The 26,457-nt window shown below is 35.3% G+C and overlaps 7 protein-coding genes across 8 annotated transcripts; 4 read left to right on the plus strand and 3 right to left on the minus strand.

The window, feature by feature from the left end:
* Positions 1–1,755: 1,755 nt before the first annotated feature.
* LOC104711544 (F-box/LRR-repeat protein 16) lies at positions 1,756–3,567 on the plus strand. The gene has a single exon (XM_010428250.3). The coding sequence runs from the start codon at positions 1,862–1,864 to the stop codon at positions 3,428–3,430; it is 1,569 nt and encodes a 522-aa protein (XP_010426552.1). The 5' UTR covers positions 1,756–1,861; the 3' UTR covers positions 3,431–3,567.
* Positions 3,568–4,469: 902 nt separating this feature from the next.
* LOC104715494 (putative small RNA degrading nuclease 4) lies at positions 4,470–6,791 on the plus strand. The gene is made up of 12 exons (XM_087467459.1): positions 4,470–4,535; positions 4,707–4,753; positions 4,842–4,916; positions 5,020–5,088; positions 5,171–5,314; positions 5,417–5,521; positions 5,600–5,669; positions 5,769–5,869; positions 5,947–6,078; positions 6,157–6,279; positions 6,369–6,470; positions 6,574–6,791. The coding sequence occupies exons 2-12, from the start codon at positions 4,739–4,741 to the stop codon at positions 6,649–6,651; spliced, it is 1,014 nt and encodes a 337-aa protein (XP_087323585.1). The 5' UTR covers positions 4,470–4,535; positions 4,707–4,738; the 3' UTR covers positions 6,652–6,791.
* An 814-nt stretch (positions 6,792–7,605) lies between these two features.
* Positions 7,606–9,061, plus strand: LOC104715495 (small RNA degrading nuclease 1-like). Its single transcript, XM_019230008.1, has 9 exons — positions 7,606–7,609; positions 7,669–7,703; positions 7,785–7,901; positions 7,983–8,052; positions 8,135–8,235; positions 8,324–8,455; positions 8,538–8,660; positions 8,751–8,852; positions 8,975–9,061. Exons 1-9 carry the CDS (start codon positions 7,606–7,608, stop codon positions 9,059–9,061), a joined length of 771 nt encoding a protein of 256 aa, XP_019085553.1.
* A 367-nt stretch (positions 9,062–9,428) lies between these two features.
* Positions 9,429–12,079, plus strand: LOC104711546 (small RNA degrading nuclease 1-like). Of its 2 annotated transcripts, XM_010428251.3 has the most exons (12): positions 9,429–9,743; positions 9,844–10,023; positions 10,143–10,220; positions 10,297–10,365; positions 10,447–10,590; positions 10,690–10,806; positions 10,885–10,954; positions 11,031–11,131; positions 11,233–11,364; positions 11,442–11,549; positions 11,641–11,742; positions 11,828–12,079. In XM_010428251.3, exons 1-12 carry the CDS (start codon positions 9,711–9,713, stop codon positions 11,921–11,923), a joined length of 1,230 nt encoding a protein of 409 aa, XP_010426553.1. In that variant the 5' UTR covers positions 9,429–9,710; the 3' UTR covers positions 11,924–12,079. The 2 variants fall into 2 exon arrangements, with proteins under 2 accessions (XP_010426553.1, XP_019085699.1); XM_019230154.2 differs by lacking the exons at positions 9,429–9,743; positions 9,844–10,023 and having other exon boundaries at positions 10,292–10,365.
* Positions 12,080–12,221: 142 nt separating this feature from the next.
* LOC104715496 (phosphatidylinositol 3,4,5-trisphosphate 3-phosphatase and protein-tyrosine-phosphatase PTEN2B) lies at positions 12,222–16,158 on the minus strand. The gene is given in 13 exon segments (XM_087464101.1): positions 12,222–12,846; positions 12,933–13,002; positions 13,077–13,207; positions 13,327–13,429; positions 13,431–13,526; positions 13,615–13,679; positions 13,766–13,852; positions 13,946–14,122; positions 14,269–14,334; positions 14,505–14,561; positions 14,658–14,759; positions 15,025–15,649; positions 16,023–16,158. Coding segments are annotated over 12 exon segments (1,989 nt in total). The 5' UTR covers positions 15,604–15,649; positions 16,023–16,158; the 3' UTR covers positions 12,222–12,390.
* Positions 16,159–16,406: 248 nt separating this feature from the next.
* On the minus strand, positions 16,407–18,819 carry LOC104711547 (UPF0481 protein At3g47200). Its single transcript, XM_010428252.2, has 3 exons — positions 18,061–18,819; positions 17,457–17,986; positions 16,407–16,874 (listed from the first exon to the last, which is right to left on the minus strand). The coding sequence occupies exons 1-3, from the start codon at positions 18,702–18,704 to the stop codon at positions 16,450–16,452; spliced, it is 1,599 nt and encodes a 532-aa protein (XP_010426554.1). The 5' UTR covers positions 18,705–18,819; the 3' UTR covers positions 16,407–16,449.
* Positions 18,820–20,926: 2,107 nt separating this feature from the next.
* Positions 20,927–24,617, minus strand: LOC104711548 (UPF0481 protein At3g47200). The gene is made up of 3 exons (XM_010428253.2): positions 23,844–24,617; positions 23,202–23,737; positions 20,927–21,480 (listed from the first exon to the last, which is right to left on the minus strand). Exons 1-3 carry the CDS (start codon positions 24,539–24,541, stop codon positions 21,056–21,058), a joined length of 1,659 nt encoding a protein of 552 aa, XP_010426555.1. The 5' UTR covers positions 24,542–24,617; the 3' UTR covers positions 20,927–21,055.
* Positions 24,618–26,457: the final 1,840 nt, after the last annotated feature.

Consider the following 26,457-nt stretch of genomic DNA (forward strand, 5'->3'; position numbering starts at 1 on the left):
AAATTATTTTTTAGAATATGGTAAAAATGTGAAATTTTCTTTTTGAGTATTACTTCTTGGCTAAATTGATAATGTTAAAAGTGGTTTTATTGGTTAATGTAGAAATCTAAACAAAATGTTGTGTTGTGTTGCTTGAATCATTCATAAATAAACATTAGTTAAATTCTAGTTTAATGATGTATTATTAGATTTTTAGTTTGTCTTTTAAGTAGCTAACGACCATATGCTCTATTTCAAAATATTTTAACTATTTGTTCTCCATTATATCTTTTATCTTTTATGTTTTTTTTTTCCAAGTATCTCTCGATAATTATTAAAAACATACTTGTAATATTAGAAACTGGTTTCAAAACATATATTCTTTTTTTAACGTATGAGTATTATTAAAATCTAAATAACCATATCAATATAATACAAACTATTATCCACAAACGAAATGGAGAAACAAAAAAAAAAACAAAAAATATATTATGTTGAAGTAATTATTAAGAGATTGAACAAAAAATTTATTATGTTGAATTAATTATAAAGAGATCGATCATGAAAATTAATCAAGATTATGAAAATAATTAACATATCATTATTATTAATAAGAGTAAATAACACAAATGTGATATTAAAAAATTGTATTAAACTCTCATAAGTATAATTATACAAGTTACATTTGTTTATATAGAGAAAGATATATAATTTAACATAAACATGTATCAGATACCATTACTACACTATGATAGAGAAAAACTTGATTTCCTAGTAGAGAAGAAGACAACTATTTCATATCTTACCTTACCTTTTATTTAGAAATTTGATTTGATCTCCTCTAGAATTGTAGATCTCAAATCTTTTTTTGGGGGTTGAGTTTTGTATATATAATGTGAGTCGTGAGATGTAGTCATTTTAAAAAATTATTTCAAAGGCATATTACTGTATTATATCAACCTCATTCCTTATTTTACTTTCGATGGCCCAAGAATCTAAGCGAGATGTGGAGAGAGAGATTCAAGTTCTCAACCTAGTGTAAAGTGTATTCCAGCAAAACCCACCCAACTTCCAAAAACTTTTCACAAATGGTCTTACCATAAATACCATATTTTCTCTTTTCTTCTCCATTTTAAGAAATTTAGTCCCATAATAAATTATTCACGTTTGCTCTTCTAGTTTTTAATAATGTAGTATTGCATCAAAAAAAACCGAAACCGAAACTATTGTCTATTGGAATTTGGAACTAGAGGATAGAGAGAAGTTAGTAGGAAAAAAAAAAGCAAATAAAAGATGGTTTTGTATCAAATTGTCAAATTGTATCATAATTGGGCCAAAATGGCCCATTATTACATATAATGGCAAGAGCCTTAAAGCTATATCTTTTGGAATATTAAACTACTTTCACAAGAATATTATTACAGATCAAACTATAACAAAGCTTTTGCGTCTTACAAAATCAGAATCAGTGTTTAAGTGTTTTACTGTTTTCGCAATAATACATAACCAAAAGAGATATATAGAGTTTCTGAAAATTGCGATCAGCAACCGCGGTTAAACGTTGTACGTTTCCGAGTAGCAACTACTATCATCATCAAGCAACAAGTCGCAACAGTAATCAACCAAAACAATGGAATAGCTAACTTTTCAGTGATTCAATTTAAATTCAGGCTTAGAATAAACAATAAGCTAATTGTGTCATTGATCACGAAGGCCCAACGGGCCAAACGTACGAAGGCCTCAAAAGGAGAGTTGTTGACACACGTACAAAAACTTGAAAAGAGGAAAATCTGACGAGTCGTCGTGACTCGTGTGACTCGCGACTCAACGCAAACCTTACCCTCTCTACAGCTCTACTCAACCACAAAAAAAAAAAAAAAGAATGGGACAAGCTCCGTCGTCTCCGGCGGAACCAAGCGTACGCGATCATACTTCTCTGTTTCTCAGGTCACCACCGGAGTTTCTCGACTGCGAATCGATCGGTTTCGAAGATGGAGATTACGATTTCACGGCAGATCTGCCGGACGATTGCCTCGCTCATATCTTTCAATTTCTCAGCGCCGGAGATCGGAAACGAAGCTCTCTCGTATGTAAACGGTGGTTATTCGTCGACGGTCAGAATCGTCACCGGTTATCACTCGACGCTAAAGCTGAGATCCTCCCTTTCTTGCCTTGTATGTTCGATCGGTTCGATTCCGTGACGAAGCTCGCTCTTCGTTGTGATCGGAGGTCTTTTAGCTTGAGCGATGAAGCTTTGGTTATGATCTCGGTTCGTTGCTCGAATCTGACTCGAGTCAAGCTTCGTGGTTGTCGCGAGATTACGGATCTAGGTATGGATTCGTTCGCTAGAAACTGTAAAAACTTGAGGAAGCTATCGTGTGGCTCTTGTAATTTCGGTGCTAAGGGATTAAACGCGATGCTTGAGCATTGTAAGGTTCTTGAGGAGTTATCTGTGAAGAGGATTAGGGGTATTCATGAATTAGCTGAACCTATTAAGCTGAGTTTGTCTTCTTCGCTTAGATCGATTTGTTTGAAGGAGCTTGTTAATGGTCAGGTCTTTGAATCTTTGGTTGCTACAAGAACGTTGAAAAAACTTAGAATCTTTCGTTGTTTAGGTAATTGGGATAGTGTTCTTGAAATGAACGGAGATGGGAATAGTTCTTTAACTGAGATTCATCTCGAGAGGCTTCAAGTGAGTGATGTTGGACTCTCTGCTATATCTAAATGTAACAATTTAGAGACTTTGCATATAGTGAAAACTCCTGAATGTTCGGATTTAGGATTAGCTAGTGTTGTTGAGAGATGTAAGTTATTGAGAAAGCTTCACATTGATGGTTGGAGGACTAACAGAATCGGTGATGATGGTCTGATGGCTGTAGCTAAACACTGCTTGAATTTGCAAGAACTTGTGCTCATCGGTGTGAATGCTACACATACGAGCTTGTCCGCCATTGCTTCGAACTGTAAGAAGCTTGAACGGTTAGCTCTTTGTGGGAGTGGTACGATTGGAGACACGGAGATTGGTTGCATCGCGGAGAAATGTGTGGCGTTGAGGAAGTTCTGTATCAAGGGATGTCTTATTTCAGATGTCGGGATCAAGGCGCTGGCTTTAGGGTGTCCTAAGCTGGTGAAACTGAAGGTGAAGAAATGTAAATTGGTTACGAGTGAAGTCAGGGAATGGCTGCGTGAACGGAGTATATTGGTAGTGAGTATGGATGGTGATGAAACCAATGACTCGGGGATGGTGGATGGTGGTGATCAGAGAGTTCTTGAGACTGTTGTTGAGGACCCGCCGCCGGTGGCTGATGGTAATGGCGGTGTGGAAGTTGCAGGTGGTAGTAGGTTAGGGTTAGCTATGTTGAAAACAAAGTTAGGGTTACTTGCAGGAAGGAACTTGGTGGCTAGCACGTTTAGGAGATGGTCTCAAGGTGAAGCTACTAGTTCCATTTGATTGCACCTCTTTTTATTACAAGATTTGTGCATTCAAAACAAAAACTTGCTTCTGTAATATTATGTCTTTGTTTCTGTATTTAATTTTCACATTTCATTTTCAAGATTTCATGGCTTAAGGTTATTACTATTACGAAATTAGTTATTTTCCACTTAGCTTTAATCATAAGTTCCAACAATTACAATGTGAGCTATGTTTTCATATAAAGATGCTGGAGTCTTGAGACTCGGAAAACAGTGTGTATATAACATCTCTTATAGTAATGCTTTTAAAGAACATTTTGAAAGAACTTGGTGCCTTGCACCGTGCAAGAGATGGTCTCAAAGTGAAGCAACTAGTTCTTGTAATTTCATTGCATCTCTTCAAAAACAAATGCCTAACCTAACCTTTTTATTTTATTTTATTTTGATATAGAACAAATGCCTACTTCTGTATTTATTACTAATTACTTATTCATTCATTATTTGAACTTCACAATTCAATTTAAAGTCAAGGAAAGGAAAGCATGCACTACAATTTTTTTTGAAAAATGTTATATTTCTTTTCCCACATTGCTAGTTATGTACGTTTGCTATCGTGAAACTAAAAAGCAATATATAACATTAATTTCTCTTATTTATCTCTAGATAAAACAAAACCAAATGGTTGACCGATAAAAATATAAGTTTAAATTTCACTTTTTCATTTGAAATCGCAGCATAAATGACAATTCTAGAAATATAAAATATTCTTAACAAGATTCACTGATAATTGGTTATTTTCTTATAAGATGTAACATTATTATGATATTATCTATATTTATCTCTTGACATTAATAATGATTATTTTCCCTAATGATTCTTTTCCCCGTCAAAGGGGTGCGGGCGTGCTGTTTTCAAATTTTCACTGATAATCAAACACATTTACACTCATAATTAATTTACATACACCCCATCAGCGAAGTCAACAAATGAACAATTTAGTTTCGGAACCATTAAATAGTTTCGAAACCATGCACTAACGCTAGCTATAAATACCAACATCGTCACTTGAAGTTCCTGCATAAACTAGAAACTACACAAGCAATTTGATACACTTACTCAAGAGCGAGCAAACTCACTTATAGGTATGTACGTAATTGCATCTTCAAACATTTTTTTTTGTTTTTGTAATTGTAACAATTTATATTTCTTTGATCTTCATATCCTGCAATTATATTATGAGGATCTGTTAAAAAATGTGTTGTAAAACAAATACTATTGTCTCAACTTAACTCTGTTTAATTTTTATGGAACAGCCCCCGGCTCTAGAAAAATCGACTGGTACCATATGGAGAACAAAGATGTAAGTCAAGATAACGCAATGTGATTGATAATTTAATGAGTTTTAGTTTTCTAATCGCTGCTTTTCTTTTTTTTTCTTGTTCTCTAAGGCTCATCGTCAGGCGAATCGTCTTATGATTGAAAAGTTCAAGCGGGAATCTCCAGTTAATGATACTCCTGAGCAGGTGTGTTGGAAATAAATCAATAAACATGTCTGTATATATAAGTTTGATAGTATGTCTATACTAGTTTGATAGTAATATCTTTGAAATATTATTGGTTGTACAGAAGCTAATTCGACTGACCGTTGAGCATCCGCAATACCGACAAGGCTATTCATTTTCTTCATACTCCCAGGTTTGTCTTTTGCTGTTTAATAAATCCAAGTTATTTGTGTATTTTATGGGGTTCTTTAATACTTACTTAAATTGCTAAGCAGGGCTGGTTTGTATCCGATGTGGGAATGAAAATGTCGAATGCGATGATTTCAAATCAAATGGTAGCTGTTGATTGTGAGATGGTTCTTTGTGAAGATGGGAGGGAGGGTGTGGTTAGAGTTGGTGCTGTTGACCGCAATTTAAAGGTATACCTTTTGAGTTTTTTTTTAGAATCTTTATGTTGTATTGATGTCTTTTGCAATAATGTAACCTTAACTCGGGTGATTTAATGTTCATGATGGCTTTAGGTGATTCTCAACGAATTTGTGAAACCGGATAAGGCTATTGTTGACTATAGGACAACTATTACTGGAGTTACTGCTGAAGATGTCAAAAATGCTACTCTCTCTCTGGTTGATATACTGCTGAAGATGTCTTTCTATTTATTTATTTTTCTTAGAGACCACATATTTACCTGCATGTTTGTGCAGGCAAAATTGAGGCCGTATCTTTCTATGGGTACAATTTTGGTAGGTCACAGTTTGAACCATGACTTGGAAGGTAAGTAAATAATTTCCTAGTACTGATATCCTTGTTTATTTCTATTGGATATTTGCTAAAATCTTGAGTTTTTTTTTTATTTTTTTATTTTTATTCCAGTGATGAAGATAGACCATCCCATAGTAATTGATACTTCACTTGTATTCAAGTTTCCCAATGCTGGAAAGTTCAGAAGACCTTCACTTAATACCCTTTGCATGGTTAGCCTTTATGTCTTCACATACGAATATTAAATAACATTCTTAATACTTTCTATTTAAAAAAAAAAACATTTCAGGCTATGTTGGGGTATGAAGTCCAAAAGACTGGTGTTTCTCATCATTGCGTACATGATGCAGCAGCTGCAATGAAACTTGTACTTGCTCTTATCGAGAATAGAGTTGACACAACAATCAGACTAACTAAAGAGGTTAGAAAAAGTCTGATTTACCACATTTGTTGTTTACCTTAAATTACAATTTAATTCTATTCATTTTTTTTTTCATAGATGCTGGAGGATGAGAAATCAAGATTCTTTCTACATAGAATCCCTCACTATTTGCCAAGTAAAGAGCTGGAACAAGTTCTTGCTCGAGAGTTTCATTCCAGAGAGTTTCAGATTGATGTTAAGGTTGGGATTTTCAAAACCATAGTATAATTTACATAAATATATAACACGGAACTCTATTTTAACCTTGTTTTTTTTTTCCTTTTCGTCAGCCAGCAAAAACACAAGGAGGTTACTACTGTGCAATTGTTATTTTCCGTAGCTCAAAAGAAGCAATTCGAGCATTTGAAAACATTAGTGGAAGCCAAGAGAGGGTATGTTAAAATTTCTGTTGTTTTTTTTTGTTTGAAAGGATCCTAAACTCATTGTTCAAGAGTGATTATAAAGTAAGTTACGACGTTATGTTTCGCTTATCAGGATTCGTTGGGGTTGCCACAGAAGCTCATTTCTGGTCCAGCAGCTAGCTTTTATGTCCGTAAAATGACTCGAGATTAATAATGCAATCATGCAACCTAGGATTCGATCGGTTGAAGCTTATAATGTTCTTATAAATTATGCTTTCTTATTTTCTATGTTTTGACTTTTGAAGCAGTTTTAACACTGCTTAATAATAATAAAATTCCAAGTTTTAGTAATCTTTTTTTTTCAGATTTTCGAGTTTATCTGTGGCAAAATTAATAAACTGTCACAATATCAAAACAGAACTGTAATAAATAATATACAATTGTGAAAGTCATCTAAATGAATTCGATGAGTTGAAGCAGAAACTAAAGAGAGTAAACTTCAAGTTCAGATGCAAGTATAAGATTTTCTCCAACCACAAAATACATTTGGGAAATAATAAAAAGTGTCCCATATTTGATATTTCTTTAGCTTAATAAATCACTTTTTTTTTGGAATCTATAGAAGTAACAGAGTCAATACAGCACACTGGCTTTCATAGTCTTCTTCCTCATCTGCTAACTACGAATTTTAGGAAAGTTATGTCAAAAAGCATTCAGGAAAGTTTCCTAAATAAGTTTTCTATATTTTTTAAAAAGTTATATTGAAAAACATAAAAAAAATCTCTCATATCAAAAGGCGAAGAAATTATAACCCTAACTCTGTTCCTTCTTCCTCAAGCTTTCACCTGGCTTTGAATTTTTTTTTTGCAGTTTCAACGGCACTGCTTATTAGTATCATGGAGCCTAAAGTAGGAAGTTCGTCTCTCTTTCTTTTTTTTTTTAATCTGTTTCTCTAACTTCTCAGGCCGAGTAGCTATATTTCTTGTGTGAATAAAATCGTTCTTAGCATTTAAGGTTGAGTTTTTCTGTATCTAAAACCGTCAAATTTATCCAATTTTAGGTGTTGGAAGAGTTGGTGAAGGAAGTGCAAAGTCTAGGTCTGCGAAGAGAAAACGGAGTATGGAAGGAGTTTTCAGACATTTACGACAAAAAGTATGGATCAAGCATGAGTGACCCTTCAAGACATTCCTATGATGATGATTTAGTCACTTTTCTAGCAACTTTTAAGAAGAAAGAGTTGGTGCTGTAGACCAAAATTTAAAAGTAATTAATATTATTAGAGTTGGTGATTTGTATTTCTTAGTGAGCGTCTTTTAACGGGTGATCAAATGTTTATGGCTTTAGGTGATTTTTGACGAATTTGTGAAACCGGACAAGCCTGTTCTTGACTATATGACAAGTATTTCAGGAGTTACTGCTGAAGATATTAAAAAAGCTACTCTCTCTGTGGTTGATATACAGGTAATATATAAACCATGTAGTTTTTTTTTGTCCTTTAAGAAAACACATATACAAGTTATGTTAATTGTGTGAACTTTGCAGGAAATATTGAGGCCCTTTCTTTCTACGGGTACAATTTTGGTAGGTCACAGTTTGGACCATGATTTGAAAGGTAAGCAAAAAGTTAAAAATCTCTAGTTGAGTCCATGTTAAGTTATTTTTGGCTAAGCTAATCACGAGTGTTTTGATTTCAGTATTGAAGATAGATCATCCAAAAGTAATTGATACTTCACTTGTTTTTAAGTATCCGAATGCACGAAAGTTTAGAAGACCTTCACTTAATGACCTTTGCAAGGTAAATCTTATAATGGGGTTTCTCTACTATTCTTGAGGGAGTATATAACATCTTTGATACTTTTTTTTTTCTATTTTGTTTAAACTAGTCTATGTTGGGTTACGAAGTCCAAAAGGCTGGCGTTTCTCATGATTGCGTACACGACGCAGCAGCTACAATGAAACTTGTACTTGCTCTTATAGAGAAAAGAATTGGCACAACAATCTCCCAATCTAAAGAGGTTATAAAAAGATTCTTACCAAACTTATAGGTTTTAATATCATTAACTAAAATTAACAAATGTCTGAAAAAATTAACTATAGGATTTGGAGGCTAAGAAATCAAGACTCTTTGTGCATAAAATCCCTCACAATGTGCCATCTGAACTGCTGGAACGAGTTCTTTCTGTAGAGTTTTCTTCTAAAGAGTTTACAATCGATGTTAAGGTACCGAGCGATCAAAACTATGTACTTTTGTCTTAACATCGAACTTTTCTTTGACCTCGGATTTTTTTTTTTTTTTTTTTCTATTGGCAGCAAGCAAAAACACCGGGAGGTTACTATTGTGCGGTTGTTAATTTTGATAGCTCAAGAAAAGCGAATAAAGCATTTGAAAACGTTGCTGGAAACAAACTTGAGGTATTTTTTTTATTAGAATCTTTGTTTTTTATTTGTTAAAGAATCTGAAAACTTTGTGATGGAGCTAGAGTGATGAAATAAGTTTATATGCGTTGTTACATGTTACATATATTGCTTATCAGGATTCGTCGGGGCTGCCACAGAAACGCATTGTCTTCAGGCTGAGTTGTTGTCCAGGAGGTAGTTTATTTGTTCGTAAAATGGATTAAGAGGAATGATGTAACCTAGGATTTGGTATATAGATACTATATGAACTTTCATAAAACAAAAATCATAAAACAAGAATCGATGTAAAGTGATGAAAATGGTCCTCTCTATATCTTCTCCCCTTGTCCACAACTCCGTATGCTATGGACCCTCCATCGTAGTGGTGTCCTCATACTTCAGTTAAACTCATCTACGTGAGATTTATTGTGTTCATATAGTAACGAAAATTAAATGTGTTTTTCTAGAAAAAGTTTTTTTTTTTTTTTTTTTTGGACCAAAAGAAAAAAAAGGTTTTGGTAAAAAAACGGAAGAAGCTAAAAAAAAACGATAAAAATCATAAAAACATAAGATGGATTTTAATATAATAATGTCAAAAAAATGTCACTATATGGGAAGTCAAAGATGTCACAGAGGACGCATACTTGAAAATTTTGACTTTTGTGACTTCTCCATGATTAAGTACTGTCCCCCTCGAGTTTTAACCAGTTTGGTCTCAGACGGTCAGACCCACTTGAGACTTGACCAATTAATTCAAGGGGATATACAAGAAGAAACAACAAAATCAAAAAACAGAAACCCTAAACTCTCTCTGTTTCTTCTTCCACAAACAGTGTTGGTTTGAGCCGCCTCGGCATTGTTTCTCGTACTACTATGGAGCTTCAACTAGCCACCGCTGAGAAAGAAGTTGGTGTCTTTTGTTTTTACCTTAGCTTGAAGCCTTGAATATAACCTTACTCTGTATCTCTTAAAATTCCGTTTAAAATTTTTGTTTTTTCCGATTTAGGTGCTTGAGGAGTTGGTGAAGTTACTGCAGAGTCGAGATTTGCGAGGAGAAAAAGGGAACTGGAAGGAGTTTTTGAATGTTTACGACAAGAATCTCCAGTCACCTATTGACCCTTCGAGGCGTTCCCGTGACGATTTGGTCCAGTTTCTGTCTACTTTTAAGAAGAAACAAGATTTGCAAGTAAGTGTGTCAACCCCAAGAGAAATACACAATTGTGATTTTAATTTTTGGCCACCAAATGCTTACTGTTACTAATGAAGTTTTGGTTTTTCTTTTTTTTTTGTTTGTTTGCTGGTAAGGTTCTGAAATTTCACGCCAATCATCTTCTCATTGAAAATATGAAGCAGGAATCCGAAGATAAAGACACTCCTGAGCAGGTTGGGGAATGATTTTTGTTTGGATATGTTGTGTCTGTTTGAGCTTTAATGAAAATGTTGTTGTTTGGCAGTACAGATGCTAGTTAGATTGACCTTTGAGCATCTGAATTACCCTCTAGACTATTTATTCCAGCCATACTCCGAGGTTTGTTTCCCTCTCTCCTTAACAAATGGGATCTTGATGTTTTATTGCGGTTCTTTAAGACTTCTTGAATTTGCTAAGCAGGACTGGTTTGTATCCGATGTTGGATTGAAGATGTCAGAGGTGATGAAATCAACTCAAATTGTAGCTCTTGATTGTGAGATGGTTCTTTGTGAAGATGGGACTGAAGGTTTAGTTAGAGTTGGCGCTGTAGACCGTGATTTAAAGGTATAGATAGAGCTTAGAGAATCTTTAGTGACCGCCTTTTTCGCAATGGACCTGTTTTCTTGACCCTTGAGTGATCAAATATGTTCATGATGGCTTTAGGTGGTTCTTGACAAATTTGTGAAACCGGACAAACCTGTTGTTGACTACAGGGCACACATAACAGGTGTGACTGCTGAAGATATCGAAAATGCTACACTCTCTGTGGCAGATATACAGGTACCAGTGTAGAGTCCTTGTATTGGTTTATCTTCTTCCCAGCAATAATGTATAGTTAACTGTTTGTGAAATGTGCAGGAAACTTTGCAGCCTCTTCTTTCTGAGGGTACGATTTTGGTAGGTCACAGTTTGAACAGAGATTTGCAAGGTAAGTGAAAAACTTCACAGTAGAGTTATATTTATTGGGGTTTTAGCTACAAACTTATGGGTATTTTTGATCCCAGTGTTGAAGATAGATCATCCCAAAGTAATTGATACCGCACTTGTATTCAAGTATTCAAATGCACGAAAGCTCAGAAGACCTTCACTTAACAACCTTAGCAAGGTAAGTGAGTCTATAATGTGTTTCTCTACTCTTAAAGGTGAATATCACAAAAAAGGATAACACTTTTTAAAGTACTTTTTTTTTTTTTTTGTATTTTTCAGTCTATATTGGGTTACGAAGTCCGAAAGGTTGACGTTCCTCATGATTGTGTACATGATGCAACAGCTGCGATGAAACTTGCACTTGCTGTTATAGAGAAAAGAGCTGATACAACAATCAAACCATCTAAAGAGGTTAGCAAAGATGGATAGTTTTATCATTTATTAGTTACAAATACAAAAACAAATGTCTGCAATTTTTTTTTCCATAGATGCTGGAGGTTGAGAAAGCAAAACTCTTTCTACATAAAATCCCTCACAATGTGACATCTGAAGAGCTGGAACAACTTCTTTCTGGAAAGTTTACACTTGATGTTAAGGTTGACAAATCAAAACCATGTACTTTTTTTCTCTCTACGGATCCATAACGTTAAAACCTATCTTTGACCTCTGTTATTTCTCGTTTGGCAGCCAGCAAAAACGGAGAGAGGTTACTATTGTGCATTTACTGTTTTTGATAATTCAGAAGAAGCAGATCAAGCATTTGAAAACATTGATGGAATCCAAATGACGGTATTTTAGAATCTCTACTTTTGAGATCCTAAACTATCTGATTGAAAGCTGAAATAAGTTTTTGCATTGGTGTATTTTTTTTAAGGATTCATTGGGTTTGCCACAAAAACTGGTCGTCTTGAAGCGGAGTTCGGGATCAAGAGCTAGTTTATATGTCCGTAAAATGGTTAAAGATGAATGATGCAACCTACGATTAGCTTAACTATTTCGTATTGTAGTATTATAATTCAGTATTTCTAGGCTGGTTTGAACCTTGATTTATAATTGTTTGAAATTCAACGACTCTTTTTTTTTTTGGATATTCGAGAATCAATGGCAAAACTAGTATTTATTGTCACAGACTCACAGTATTATACTACAACGCTAACAAAACTAACCTTTGTGAAGATGATATAAAGGAAATAGAAGAGATATAGTGAAATTAAATAAAAGTTGTAAGTTCGTATGCAGGAATGAGATTATCGCCAACAAGAAATGCATTTGGGAACCAATGAAATGTTTCTGTTATTTTGTTTTACAATGTGAAAATTGTTACAAATGTTTCTTCTGTAATGGGAAGCTATATAGAAGGAATCAATACAGAATCTGTTATACTTGTGTGTGTATGATAATAAGTGTGAATGTGTGATAAAACCTGAGTTTTCAGGCTCAGTCGCTTTCATAGTCTTCTTCCTCATCTCCAAAAGAGAAGACCGATGCATCTGCAGCAATAGCTTTGATATCACTAACTGCTAATGAGTGGTTCGGTAATGGATTATGAAGATCTGAGGATGATGAACTTGTGATACTTCTGTTTGCAGAAGGGTCATCTGTCTTTGGTGGCTCATTGATCTGATGAGGTTTACTAGTTGTGTGCATCGAGCCTGCTGTATTCTCGGTAGTTGAATTAGTCTCAATGGGTTTCGAGTTTCCGTTGTCGTCCCCATCACTGTCGGAGAATACATCATCGTCTTTGTTCTGATCAGACTGGAGTTTGCTGGAATCAGCTTCAGAACTACTTTGAGATGGTTGTTGGGATGAGTCAGATTTGGGCTTCGTTGGTTGAGAATTGTCGGATTCTATCATTACGATCTCAACATGGAAGCCCGGTGCAGGCAGTTTTCTCTGCAAAAACCGTCAAGGGATCAGGTCTAAAGGAAAGCAACCAGGTTTGCATCTTAGATCATCAAGGTTATGAGCATCTCGTTTACCTTTTCAAAGCCATCAAAGTCACTACCTTTCAGCATTGTTCTGTTATCAGTCAGTGTAGTATTTAGCCAACTGAGTTCAGAGACAGTAAAAGTTAGTGATTTTTTGCGATTTGGAAGATGTCTGTGAAGGAAGAGAGGGTATACCAGTAGAAATCTCCATCACTATCGTGAAAGTGGATTTTGAAGTCGCCGGCTAATTCTGTTAGACCAGCTTCACCAGGTATTGCAAAGACAACAACTCCTTTTTTGGGTGCCTTTATCCAAAAATCTTCAGGCTACACAGCCCAAAAACACAAGTTTAAATGTCAAGACGAGTTGTGGTTATGTAAAAAATAACATCAGACGACAGAGAGAGAGAGAGAGAGAGAGAAGAACCAAGGAGAACAATGCCTACCCCCAAATCCTTGGTTTTCTGATGTTTCTTCGTAGAGAAAAGTATATCTGTACAATAAAAGAAAATGGAACATTTTCAGACGTATGCGAATTTACAAAAGACGAGAAGAAATTAGGTCTTCACCAGTGTGGTTGGAGATCGTAATGGCAGGTCTAATCCAGTAAGGGCAGTTGATTAGGCGAAACCCTCTGAGCATGCATCTGCATAAATGTTTGTTCTCTGGTTAGGGATATATGAATACCACTACAAATCAAACTATCTGATTGGTGAGATACGTCTGAAGCCTACCTTTGTTCGGGTGGAACTTTCCCGTCAAATTGATTTTGAACACGTTCGTAGTACTTGACATATCGCTGAAGGAAACACGAAAGCTCGCTTAATAGGATGAGGGAGAATCGAATAAGCACATTAAAAAGAGAGGTTTGAACTCAGAACTTACAATCTGACTTGGGAGAACGAGAGCTTTCCCATCAAGACATCTCTTTTGGTTATAGTAATCAATAGCCTCCTCAGCTGTAGGAAAGAACTGCAATGGAGTTATCAATCAGATCAGTCACAGAAGACATACAGAGAAGGAACGAGTGCATCGGCCAAGACTTTTGCTACATTAAAGTCTCACCTTGAGATATAGAAGAAGACAGCAAATCATTAATCCGGTTCTTGCCATTCCAGCTTTACAATGAACTACCACTACATTTTGGATATCTTCCTTCAACCATGTGTATGCACTTTGACAAAATGATGGTATCAATTGGATAGGAGGACAGTTATGGTCATCAAATGGGAAAGATGCAACCTGAAGAAAAGGAAAACAAGTGATTAAACAAAAGATGTAAGAGGTCTATAAATACTAGCTTTTAAAACAAGGACAACAACAGAAACTGCCTGCAAGATATCTGGTCTGAGATATCAAGTGCATAGAGTTTGTATATATATATATACCTTCCCCTCAAACCTTGAAGCATCGTACAATCTCTCTGAACAAAGGTTGTAGACCTTATATTTGTCCTGCATATTGGAAACAAGGTTTAAAGATCAGTAACGAGATGATCCAACATAGCCAAGTAACACTATAAGGCAGCCTAATAAAATCCAACTGGTATGATACATATAAGAATTGGTGGAATCGTCAGAAACTCATACAGTTTAAGAGGCTTCCAGTCTGTGTCAATGGTTACCTTGTGATGAGTTTCAAAAAACTTGATCACCTCTTCCATGTGATTACGATATAGTCCCTGGATATGACATTTGTCAATGAGAAACTCAAGTCCGAGAGAAGAAAAGAATTGGCTGGGGAACTTATATTTCAGACCACAAGAAAGCTATTTTACCTCGAAAAATCCAAAAAGACCAGAGCTTATGTCACCAGCTGGGAACCCCATTGCGATTATATTCTCAGTTATATATGTCATATCCAAATCGAATTCTCCCTCCTGGAGAATGGACCAGATGGCAAATGCCATGTAAACAAGTGATGTAAGTGATACTGATCTGGGCACTCATATAAACTAGATTCTAGTCATACATTACAGTAGAAAAGCATGAATAAAAAATATGATTACAACTAGTTTTGGGAAAACATTTTGTGCAAGCCCCTATGAAAGGATAGTGTTACTGAAACAAACTGTTGTGACTATAATGTGCGTCACTACAGTTTCAAGAATCTAACAATACCAAGGGAGACCAAAACTACTATACCTGGTATCTTCTTTTGTTCTGAGAGACAATGTGGCGTGCTTTCACCTGCATTGCTTTTACAGCACCACGAGATGAATCTACCACTGCTTTCGTGAGCGACTCAAAAGCACCACCAACTTGTGTGTTTGGTGCCCTAGGGTCACTGACATCATCTGAACCTTTCGTTGGCAAATGCAGACCAAGTTCAGAGGTAAATCTCGTGAAAGCTGATGACATCCCAGAATCTGCAGCGTTTGGATCTTGCTGCGGGAATTTCAAACTTTTGGCCCAAGAAGAAAGACCAGAAGAAGAAAATATAGATTACGGCGATTCGCGTGGGGAGGAACCTGGCGGGCATGGAACTATATCCACAGTTTTACTCGAAGGTTCAGAGCCATTAGAAAGCATTTGAGTATCAAACTTTACAGTTGAAGCTTCTGTACTAATAGAATCTTTAGGAGCCTCTCCTACAGAGCTCACGGGACCTTCTTCAACACCCATAACATTTTCAGAAGGTGCAGAATTACCAAGAATGGTCACATCTTTCTCAGATACTATAGCTGGAGACTGAGATGAAGAGTCAGCAGGATCAGTTTCCATTTCAGCAGTCCAATGATTAACCTACTTGACGAGCAAAACAAACAACCTAAAAACAAAGAAAAGTTCACGCTTAGCTTCTCATGAAATCAAAACACTACTCCAAATCACCACATTATCCATGTTTGTGTGTACACTACACCACACACGTCTGAATTCGCTAAAGCTATTGGCTAAATTCGCTTCTAGAATCATCTGAAAGAGCACTCACTACGAAAAAATTGCTTCACAGGATGAAGAAGAACCTAAGACCGTACTAGTGCCACATTGCTTTACAATTCGATTATCTAATTTTCACACATCTCACAAAGCCAAATCAATGACGGATTCGAAGAAACAGATCTCAAATTCATAAACAGCGAGTCAAAATTATCAAAGCAGATCAAGAGGCGAAACTACAAAAAAAACTCGAGATTGTTTACCGGAGAATGAGAATGCAGGAAAGATTAGATTCGAGTTCTTGCGTAGCGAAGAAGAGAGTCAATGGAGGAAGCAGATTTTGGGGGTTGATTCAGAGGAGCAGCACCGTACGAATGTTTCCGATGAACGTGCGGAGATCAACGATCATCTCCCCCGCTCTTGCCGGTCAGAATTTTTTGTCCTTCGTTTATTGGGCTGGGCCGTATATGGGCTCGAAATAGATTTTGCTGGAGATTATTTTCTTTATTCAGAATAATATGTAATCACAAACTTTTTTAAAAATAATTACTATCATGACAAAATAATATACCATGGCTTAACCCAAGTGTTACAATATCATTTTATAAGCTTGAATAAAATGTACCACATATAAACACAAAACACAAAACACAAAAAAATCCTTCGAAATTATCAAAACAATGTATAAGGTTAAGAAGGTGGCTTATAATAAGCATATGCAGCGTAAAAGCTTTGAGACAAAGTGAGGACTAGTAGAATAACTGCAGCACAGAAAGAAACAATTGCCCATGGATTATTGAAATACTTATGTTTCAAGGTCGCCCTCCAAGCATTCCACTTATGATCGTAATAACGGTTAACCTCAATCGATAACCGAGATAGATAGCTATCTCCTGTGTCGAATACAACTTCTTGACATAGACGGTTGAAGAGATCCGCGACTTCGGAATCGCTCCCTAGCCAATGTTCGATGATACCGCAGTAGTGTAAGTAGCTAACGTCTTCGTGAGAATCTATTAGATTGTCCATGAAGATTATGTAGGATGTTATGTCATTGGTCGAGTCGATATGACACTGCTCGAAAGCTATAAGATTCAGAAAAAGAGATTTGGTGCCTACAAAATATACAATGAAGGAGGAATTACTAAATTTTGTTGAAGTGTATTTGTTTCTATATAAATTTCATTCCAGTTAGAAGATACTCTATTCCATTGCTTAGATCATTTTGAATTAGTCAGTAGGGGATAACTGATGACATTTGCTTACTTAAGTCATTCCAGCTAGAAAAGTCGAATAAATCAGTCTATATATGTCACACACAAATTGTTATTTTGATAGATGAAAGTATAAAAGAAGAAGAAGGAAATCTAATTTTGGAATTTTAAGTTATCACATAATTCAAAAGTAACATTTTATGCTGCATACCAAATCATGATCCGTAAATAGTATATAATTATTCTTTATCCATCTGCATGCATATATGACATAAAGAACGTGACATGGTAGTAATTGTATGCTGCATATGACATCATGATCCCTAACTAATGTATTCTTTATCAATCGATACAAACGAGAAAGTATCAATTTGATGTGGGATTGATCAATCAAAAAGGTGACAGATGAGAAAATAAAAACTGTATAAAAGCATATGGGGGGCAGGAATTAAAAAGAAGAAAATGCGTAAAACGTGAACATACCGTCATGTATAAGTAGCCTCGGTATTTCTAGATAACCGTTTTTGAATTGAATATCCCAAAACCGGTCGGTTTTTCTTCTCCTGAATTTTATACCGGCTTCTCTTAGCTCCGTCACACAATGTATCAGTTGTTGACGGCGCTTGTCCGCCACGCGAGTGTCACGAGACCATCTCTTTCTTGTTAGCCTTGGCTCCGGTTTAGGACTAGTCCGAAGCAGACTGCGACGGAAAACATCTAAACAGTGCAACTCGCCCATGTCGGCGAATGGGTCAAAGGCTTTATCTCCTGCCAACGAGTTCTCGAGTTTTGACTGGTCCGTTTTAGTCAACGGTTCGTCCGTTGGCATTAGTGGATCAAAGAACCGAATTGCTAATTGTGCCACTAAACCGGTTTGGTTCCGTGTACCAAGCTGTAACTCTAATAACCGGTTTAGAACAAACAAAGGAAGTTGATTTTCTAACATTACCATGTCACGTTGAATCGAATGCATCGATCCTCTCATCGCAAAAACTGGATCATTACGTGCATATCTACACAAACATCAGCGGTTAAGAAGTTATTTGAAAGAACCGGAAATAACCAGCGATTGAAAAATGAGGCTTACCCGAGTTCGGTGAATCCTTCAACAGCTCCTCTGAAGAGCTCAAGAACAAAACAACCATCAAGAACAAGCATTTCGATAAACTCGTTACTGTTCAAACTTAAGGGACCTTCGTAACAAGCTCGAGCCTTTTCCTCTAGCTCTCTCATGGCGTCGAGATACATTTTAATACCTTGGTTCGTACGTTTCAAGACTCTGTTGACCGCACGCCATTTGTGACGGTCCATAGACCGGAGACGTTTCTTACCGTGATGGTACGGACCAAGCGAGACGGTTTGAGGGAAGTAGGATTTGTTGTCGTTTTCTTGAAGGTAATATGGAACTCTGTAGATACAGAGCTTTCCCCATATTGTCGTGTCATCATCTCTGTGTGCTTGTTCGAGCTTGTCTGTAATCGAGATCACCCAATCTTCTCGTGAATCTTTTGGGCTCTCTTTGATCACATCGATCTTACCGGTCTCGGATTGAGTCTGCTCGTGGTTTTGATTGTTTTGGCCTTGATCGGATTTGATAATTTCGGGTAAACCCGGGAGGTACTGATCTTGATTTATCGGTTCGGATTCTTGGTTTTGGGTTTCGAGTTTTTCGCGGATCTTGAGGGTGAGTAAGTACCAGCTCAACATGTCTTTGTAGAAGACGGCCACCATTTTCTTTTGTTGAAAGCTTTTCAGAAAAATGAGAGAGGAAGAGAGAAGCAACTCTATGTGAATGATTTGAAGCTATAATTGGTTACTTATTGTAGTACTCATGGACCCAACTGATCTGTAATGACAACAACCATAATTAGATATTTCTATAACACACACACACATTTACAAATTTGAAAATAAAGTTACAACTAAAAATTAAATACACCATTTCTCTTAACTACTAAAAATACACAAATTAATTGGAATCGTGTGGGTTCAAAAGGAGGTCATGTACGTACTATAGAAAATTTTACTTGGATCAATGTAAAGTTATGAGTAACTATAATAGTGTCAACCTTTTTTTCTTTTTTTTGACATAAAATAAAAATAGTGTAAATGTTTGTTGTCAACTTATAATAAGATAAATATATATCAAGGGTAATAGAAATTTGATATTCACCATTCTATTTGAAAACTAAATACCCTTTTGATGTGTCTGTATTTTATAGGATTTTAACCATAGTTTTTAGGTTAGTTTTGAGTCTTTTATTAAGTCAAAGTGTGCTTTTAGAATCCTTTTAGTCTTTTGTGAGTCTGTACAGGTTCTAGGCTACTTTGGAAGGAAACTGAGTGTTTTGAGGATGAAAACAAGCATCTGAAGCCAATTTGGTGAAGACTGATCGGACTAGCAAGCAGATGGAGCAAACAGAGAAAAGCATCCAGGATCGGCGGATCCGCATTTGGGATCGACCAGTTCCGTACCCGAAGCAACTTTTCCTTTTTCGTTTTAAACCGACTTTTAGGGTTTTATTTTGATATTTAAGTTAGAGATTCGGCCTCCAGAACAGAGACATAAGCTTTATTTTTCTGAGACTATTCTGTATTGAGAGCAGAGCCGTGCCTACTTGAGAAATTAAGAAACATTCGCCTACGGCCTAATTATATTTCATGTAAAACTGTAAGCACATTTAAACTTTGCTTGCACTAACGTAGGTAAATTTCCATTAATATCTCATGGCTAATCCATAGTTTTCTAGAAAAAAAGGTTTAGTGCATTCTTTTCTTTGTATTTGTCCACTCACTCTTTCATTTTCTTTTATTAAATGGACCTTTTTTTGCTAAATCCTTATCATCTATGTTCTTTTAATGTGTATTTGACAACTTTATAGATACACAAAACTATGTTATATAGAGACCATATATTATATATGGTATTGACTATATGGAAAACTTTTGTTATATTTTTTAGTATATTAACTGAAAAATTTTAAAATAATTTTGCCTATAGCCTTGAAAACTCTAGGCACGGCTCTGATTGAGAGCTAGGAGAGAAGATTCCTAATCTTTCTTTAACACTTTGGAGAAGATTTCTAAACCCTGTTTTCTATTCTTTTGCAATTCAATTATGCTTTCTTCATCTTTTTGGTTTGAGTACGACGAATCCATAACGCGTCCAAGATGGGTAAGAGGTATAATTGCCCAACCATACTAGAAACGCAAGAGGTATAATTGCCAACCATACTAGAAACGCGCACATATGGAGAATATGAGAGTCGTTGGACAAGATAAGATTATTTGTCTTGTCAAATTTGGGTAATTCAAAAGATAAAAAAGCACAAAATAAGAAAAGCTTTTCTTTTGTTTTTTTTTTTGTTTTTTCACAATTTTTTTCCTTTGGCTCTCTGTGTCAACTTGAAATTCATCTTTCATCATGGTTTTTGATATATTGTGGGGGGTTTTTGGGGTGCATTATGGTAGTTTTTTTTCTTATATCACAAGCACAAATTACGACTAAGAGAAAATATAAAGTAAAAAGAAAAATGTGAGAGCATCACGGAACATGTACACTACACAGCTAGTGAGGCACATGGCACGACCTCACCATTTCTCGTATGGATGATGATTTATTAGTAAACCGGACACATTATAGGGTGTGACCGAGAGACTATAATATAAAAGAAAAATGGTAAAAAAGGTGCTACATCAATTTTTGGTCAAGAAAAAAAGAGTTTTGGAAAGTGAGTCAAACTTTAGAATATCCGTTAATAGACAACGATTCGTTAATGTTTAGGAACAAATTCAAATCTAAATATCATCATTAGTTGGAGAAGTCGTGAATTAATATAACTTTTAAAGATGCCAAGTTCTAGTATCCGGGCTGATGGGTAGTGTACGACATAAATTACTCTTTAGTAAGCATCGAGAGTGAACTAGTTTGGTTGTGATGGAAAAATGTGCTGTTTGGTTTAGTTTCTGATTTTATTTTTATGCAATACAACAGAAAATGAAGAAAGTACAAAAATGTTCGGAAAAAAGAAATTACAAACATTCCAAGTCGAATGAAGGAAACTATGGAATAATAATGAAAACTAAGAAGGTGGCCTAAAATAAGGATAAGCAGTAAAAAAACTTTGAAATAAAGTGAGAACTAGCAGGACAAGTGCAGCAAAAAAAGAGAAATATGCCCAAGGATTATTGAAGTACTTGTGTTTCAAGATAGCCTTCAAAACATTCCACTTTCTGCTATAATACCGGTCGACTTTATTTGACAACTGAGATAAATAACTATGTTGGGGATCGAATGCCACTTCTTGACATAACCTATTGAATAAATCCGCAACTTCAGAATCACTTCCTAGCCAGTGCTCGATGATACCACAATAGTGCAAATAGCTAACATCTTCGGAAGAATCTATTAGATTGTCCATGAAGATTATGTAAGACGTTATGTCGTTGCTCGACTCGATATGACATTGCTCAAAAGCTATAAGATTCGAAAAGAGAGATTTTGTACCTACAAAAAACACAAGACGATGGCATTAGTATTTACGTAAGTTTTAAGGAGTTATAAGGTCCTATAGAAAGCAGTGTATTTATTTCCTTTTCTTAGCTTAAATTATTCTAAATTGGTCAAATAACGAATAGTTGATGTTTATATATAAACGAGAAATTAGTGACGGTCCATGACCACTACAATATATGTTATTTACTAGATTTGGACCCGTGCTAGAGGACGGATTGAAATTCCTTTTATCAGTATTATAATTTCAAAATAAAATATAACTTATAAGACGGTTTAGCATTGTAAACTGAGAAACGATTGTTATTATTATTATTATTATTATTATTATTATTATTATTATTATTATTATTATTATTTTGTATGAATATGAGAGATGTATTTTGGTTAATGGAGATCTCAATGATTTATATCAATGTTTTTTTAACCAGGATCGGATCGGCCGGTCGGTTCGATCCAACCACAATCCGATAGGTATTCCGGTCCGGGTAACCTCTAAAAACTTAACAAATAAAACCCGCAAAAAACCAGAAAAACCCGCAAAAAACCCGTGAACCGGTGGTTGAACCGGCGGGTCGGACCGGGTTGTCGGTCTCAAATTAAAATTTTTTATTTTGGTCACACTTTAAACTCAAACCAAATTAAAAATAAATGTTGTTATTTATAAAAGAATCAGTTAGTTATTTTATCTAACCATTAAAAAGTTTAATTTTAGTTGGTTAGTACTTACTTAACTATGTATGTTTTGTTCATATATTTATAGAAAAGTAGATGTTATATTCATAAAATGTAATCAAACTAATAAACTAATTGACCCATAATTCAATCGGTCCGACTTGTTGACCAAATGACCCGAAAGACTTTCTGTTCACTTTCCGGTCCGGTTTTAAAGACATTGATTTATATTAAAAGCTTGGAAGGGTGTTAGGTCAGATTTTATTTTGAAATCCACAATAAAATCTCGGAAATCACGATTAAATGTGATTAATTGCCAAGATTTTATTCCTTTTTATGCCTAACAATATATTTGTATGCCTAACACTATATATGATGTAACAATATGTGGAATAATCAAGATTTTTTTTGGAAAATATATAAATCATTAGAATATTATCTTTAAGAGGATTCTTTGAGATATTTTTAAGTGTATTCGTAATTTGTAACCAACCTATATTTAATATATTATCTATTTTGTAACCAACTTATAAAAATTATATATTCTACAAAAAAGTTGTGTATTTCCATTTTATTATACCAAAAAAAAAGTTGTGTACTTTCTTTTTATGATTGAGAGTATATTTTTATTCCCTTAAATAATTTGGTTAACGTTGTGGTCTATCAATAAAATCTTAGGAAAATAAATTGGTAATATTGTGATTGTAGATTTTTAGTAACAACGTGATCTTTCAAAAATAAAGTTTGGAATATCCATGAACTATCAATTTGGAATATCCCGTTTAAGATTTTCGGTTACAATTAAGGTTTTATTTGTTACCATTAATATATGAACTATCAACTTGTAACCAATTAATATGTGGATTAATCTATAACCTATGTATAACCTATTTGTAACCATTTATAACCATTTATTAAAATTATAATGTCTACCAAAACAGTGTTGTGTACTTCCCTTTTATTAAAAAGGGAATCAACCCATACCATATGTAAACGAGAAATTAGTGTAAAAAGAAGATTTGAACTGTCAACTTAATTACCGTCATGGATGAGTAGTTTGGGTATCTCAAGATAACCATTTTTGAATCGAATATCCCAAAACCTGTCGGTCTGCCTTCTCCTAAATTTGATACCGGCTTCTCTTAGCTCTGTCACGCAATGTATCAGTTGTTGTTGGCGCTTGTCCGCTACACGAGTCTTCCAGGACCATCTCCTTCGTGATAACCTCGGCTCTGGATTCGAACTAGGCCGAAGCAGGTTTCGACGGAACACATCCAGACAGTGCAACTCACCCTTGTCCTTGTCGGCAATTGGGTTAAAGAATTTATCTTTTGCCAGTGAGCATTCGAGTTTTGACTGGTCGGTTTTGGTCAACGGCTCGTCGGTTGGCATCAACGGATTAAAGAACCGAATTGCTAATTGTGCAACTAAACCGGTTTGGTTTCGTGGACCAAGCTGTAGCTCTAACAACCGGTCGAGAACGAACAAAGGAAGTTGATTTTCCAGCATTACCATGTCACGTTGTATCGAATGCATTGATCCTCGCATTGCAAAAACTGGATCGTTACGATCGTATCTACATGCACAAAAAGTCAAAGTCAACGTACAGTTTAGATAACCGGATCTTAAATAATACCGGCTTAGCAAGTATATTAATAACCGGATAAACCCGGAATTCTAACCCAAGTTCGGAGAATCCTTCATCGGCTCCTCTGAATAGCTCAAGAACAAAACAACCGTCAAGAACCAGCATTTCGCTAAACTTGTTACTACTCAAACCAATGGGACCTTCATAGCAAGCACGAGCCCTTTCTTCAAGATCTTTCATAGCGTCAATATACATTTCGATGCCTTGTGCGGTACGTTTCATGACCATGTTGATCGCACGCCACTTGTGACGGTCCATGGGCAGGAGATGTTTGTTGCCATGGTGGTACGGACCAAGCGAGACAGTCTGAGGGAAATAGGACTTGGTGTTGTTCTCTTGAAGGTATTGAGGTATTCTGTAGATACATAGCTTGTCCCAACTAGTAGTGGCGTCTTCTCTAAGTGCTTGTTCCATCTTGTCTTTGATCGAGATCACCCATTCTTCTCTTGTCTCTTCTGGTTGCTGGTTTCGGGTTTGGAGTTTTTGGCGCATGAGGAGGGTGATCAAGTACCATGTCAACATGTCTTTTTGGATCAAAGATGATGGTGGATTGTTTCTTCTTCTTTTGACAGAATACCGCCATGGAAGAATCGGTCCAAATGGTCGCTGCGGTGGCGGCGGTGGTTGTGGTGGAGTTCTGTTCTTTCTTTTGAAAAAATAACGCCGAGGTGGGATTGATCTAAACGATGGTGGTGGTGGAGGCGGTGGTGGAAAAGAAAGAATACGCACCATTTTTGTTGGTTGAAGCTCTAAGAGAGAAAAATGTTGAAAAACAAAAATTTAACAACATGATAGATCTGTGCAACACACATTTTTTTGTTGAAAAAAACATTTAATAAGTTTGTCAAACTATTGAGCTGTAAATTAACACCTTGACGGGCCACGTTTTGTTTTGTTTTTTTTAATTCTTCAGTTGGTGTATTATGAGCGCCTTAAAGTAAAAGTGCTCAATATCACAATTCTGAATTTCTGAGTCTTGGATGGTGAAGAAGACACACACGACTAATTTAATCTTGACAAGTCACGATGAGATTATGACGTAATCGAGACTCTTATGATCTGGTAATATATTTCAAGGATTGAGCAATGAGCTTGGAACATCCAAAGTTTACCACAACTTTGCAACTTACCAATTAAAAAAGTTTCTGTAACGTTTTTTTTTGTTCTTCTACGACAATAAGGCACAACAAACATTTTTGGGTTAACATACGATGACAATTACAAAAAAAATAAGTAAATTAGCGAATATCTGAATTGAACAATCTTCCGTAGTTCTAAACATAATTAAGAAAGGGAAAATGTCATTTTAACCATGAATTTTCAAATTTTGGTTTTTAAACCATGAAATTTGTTGTTGGCCATTTAAAACAATAATTTTTGTTGATTAGTTTTTTTAAACATGAAATTTCGTTGACTAAGTCAAAAAAGACATGACGTTAAATCCGATAATTGACTTACTAACAGACGTTAATATGCCGTTAATCACTCCGTTACTAACAAAACAACATCGTTTTAATGGAAGTTTTAGTTCGAAAAAATGTCATTTAAACATGAATCTTTAAATATAGGCCATTTAAACCATAAACTTGTCAATGTATGTCATTTAAACCATGAACTTTCAAATTTTAGTTATATAAACTATGAACTTGCCATGGGCGTTCGGTGAAAACTAGACAACCTGAAAATTTTGGTTACCGAAGCAAACCGAAAAGAGAAAGCCTAACCGTTCGGTGCAATTGATTTAGATAATCTTATTTCGGTTCGATTTGGTAATCGGACCGACTGGTTTATTAGAAACCGCAAAAGTATATAAGCCTAACCGGCTAAATCGTTTAACCCTAGTTTAGTTTCTTTCTTGGAAAAATGATTGCCAGCTACTTGAAGTATGCGCCAACACATAGCCACACATACAAACAATATAAATGTCTTGTTAACTACGTGAACTAGTGTCATCACATAAGGACATCCATAAACAAACATAGGTTATGTGTGCAACACCATAAACATTCGAGATCTGCCGGAATCCGGCGTTGACCAGAGTTGACCGACGTTGACCAGTGTTGACCGGCATTGACTAGAAAAAATATTCAAAAAAATATTTTTTTTTTCTAAAAATAATAATGATTTTGTTTTTATGTATTTTTGATAAATAAATAAAAAAGATAAATGATTTGTATAATTTACAAAAACAACATATAACAACAAAAAATACAAAAAAATTGTTTACCAAAATAAAAATAAAAATAATATGAAGAACAAAATTTGTGGTATATAAAGTAACTAATTTTGTTAAGCCTAGGCGTGAACAACTCTCATTCATCCCTCTTAATTAACAAATAAGAATACAGTGAACAACTCTCATTCATCCCTCTTAATTAACAAATAAGAATACAATAATATGACATGTCATATCATATTTTAAAAATGAGATCTTTTATTAATAAAATTATGTCAATTTGGGTTTACAAAAGAGTGGTTAGGGTATACATTTTACAGTTAAACAAAATCATATGTCGGTTTGGGTTTACAAAAGAGTGGTTAGGGTTTAGATTTTACTATTAAATAAAATTATATGCCTGTTTGGATTTATAAAAGAGTGTTTAGGGTTTAGATTTTATAATTAAACAAAATTATATGTCGGTTTGAAT

The sequence above is a fragment of the Camelina sativa genome, chromosome 9, assembly GCF_030686135.1.
Source record: "Camelina sativa cultivar CO46 ecotype springtype chromosome 9, ASM3068613v1".
In the NCBI taxonomy this organism is placed as follows: domain Eukaryota; kingdom Viridiplantae; phylum Streptophyta; class Magnoliopsida; order Brassicales; family Brassicaceae; genus Camelina; species Camelina sativa.

Bases quoted from the DNA above. Each gene is read 5' to 3' on its own strand.
- LOC104711548 (XM_010428253.2), bottom strand. From the start codon at position 24,541: ATGGTGCGTATTCTTTCTTTTCCACCACCGCCTCCACCACCACCATCG. The intron at 23,738-23,843 runs GTTAGAATTCCG...TTGTGCATGTAG, and splicing joins GAAGGATTCTCCGAACTTGG to ATACGATCGTAACGATCCAG. The intron at 21,481-23,201 runs GTAATTAAGTTG...TGTTTTTTGTAG, and splicing joins CAAACTACTCATCCATGACG to GTACAAAATCTCTCTTTTCG.
- LOC104711547 (XM_010428252.2), bottom strand. From the start codon at position 18,704: ATGGTGGCCGTCTTCTACAAAGACATGTTGAGCTGGTACTTACTCACC. The intron at 17,987-18,060 runs GTAAGCCTCATT...ATGTTTGTGTAG, and splicing joins GAAGGATTCACCGAACTCGG to ATATGCACGTAATGATCCAG. The intron at 16,875-17,456 runs GTATGTTCACGT...TATATTTTGTAG, and splicing joins GAGGCTACTTATACATGACG to GCACCAAATCTCTTTTTCTG.
- LOC104711544 (XM_010428250.3), top strand. From the start codon at position 1,862: ATGGGACAAGCTCCGTCGTCTCCGGCGGAACCAAGCGTACGCGATCAT.
- LOC104711546 (XM_010428251.3), top strand. From the start codon at position 9,711: ATGGAGCTTCAACTAGCCACCGCTGAGAAAGAA. The intron at 11,132-11,232 runs GTAAGTGAGTCT...TGTATTTTTCAG, and splicing joins CACTTAACAACCTTAGCAAG to TCTATATTGGGTTACGAAGT. The intron at 11,365-11,441 runs GTTAGCAAAGAT...TTTTTTCCATAG, and splicing joins CAATCAAACCATCTAAAGAG to ATGCTGGAGGTTGAGAAAGC.
- LOC104715494 (XM_087467459.1), top strand. The intron at 5,089-5,170 runs GTTTGTCTTTTG...ATTGCTAAGCAG, and splicing joins CATTTTCTTCATACTCCCAG to GGCTGGTTTGTATCCGATGT. The intron at 6,471-6,573 runs GTATGTTAAAAT...TTCGCTTATCAG, and splicing joins TTAGTGGAAGCCAAGAGAGG to GATTCGTTGGGGTTGCCACA.
- LOC104715495 (XM_019230008.1), top strand. The intron at 7,902-7,982 runs GTAATATATAAA...TGAACTTTGCAG, and splicing joins TCTCTGTGGTTGATATACAG to GAAATATTGAGGCCCTTTCT. The intron at 8,661-8,750 runs GTACCGAGCGAT...TTCTATTGGCAG, and splicing joins AGTTTACAATCGATGTTAAG to CAAGCAAAAACACCGGGAGG.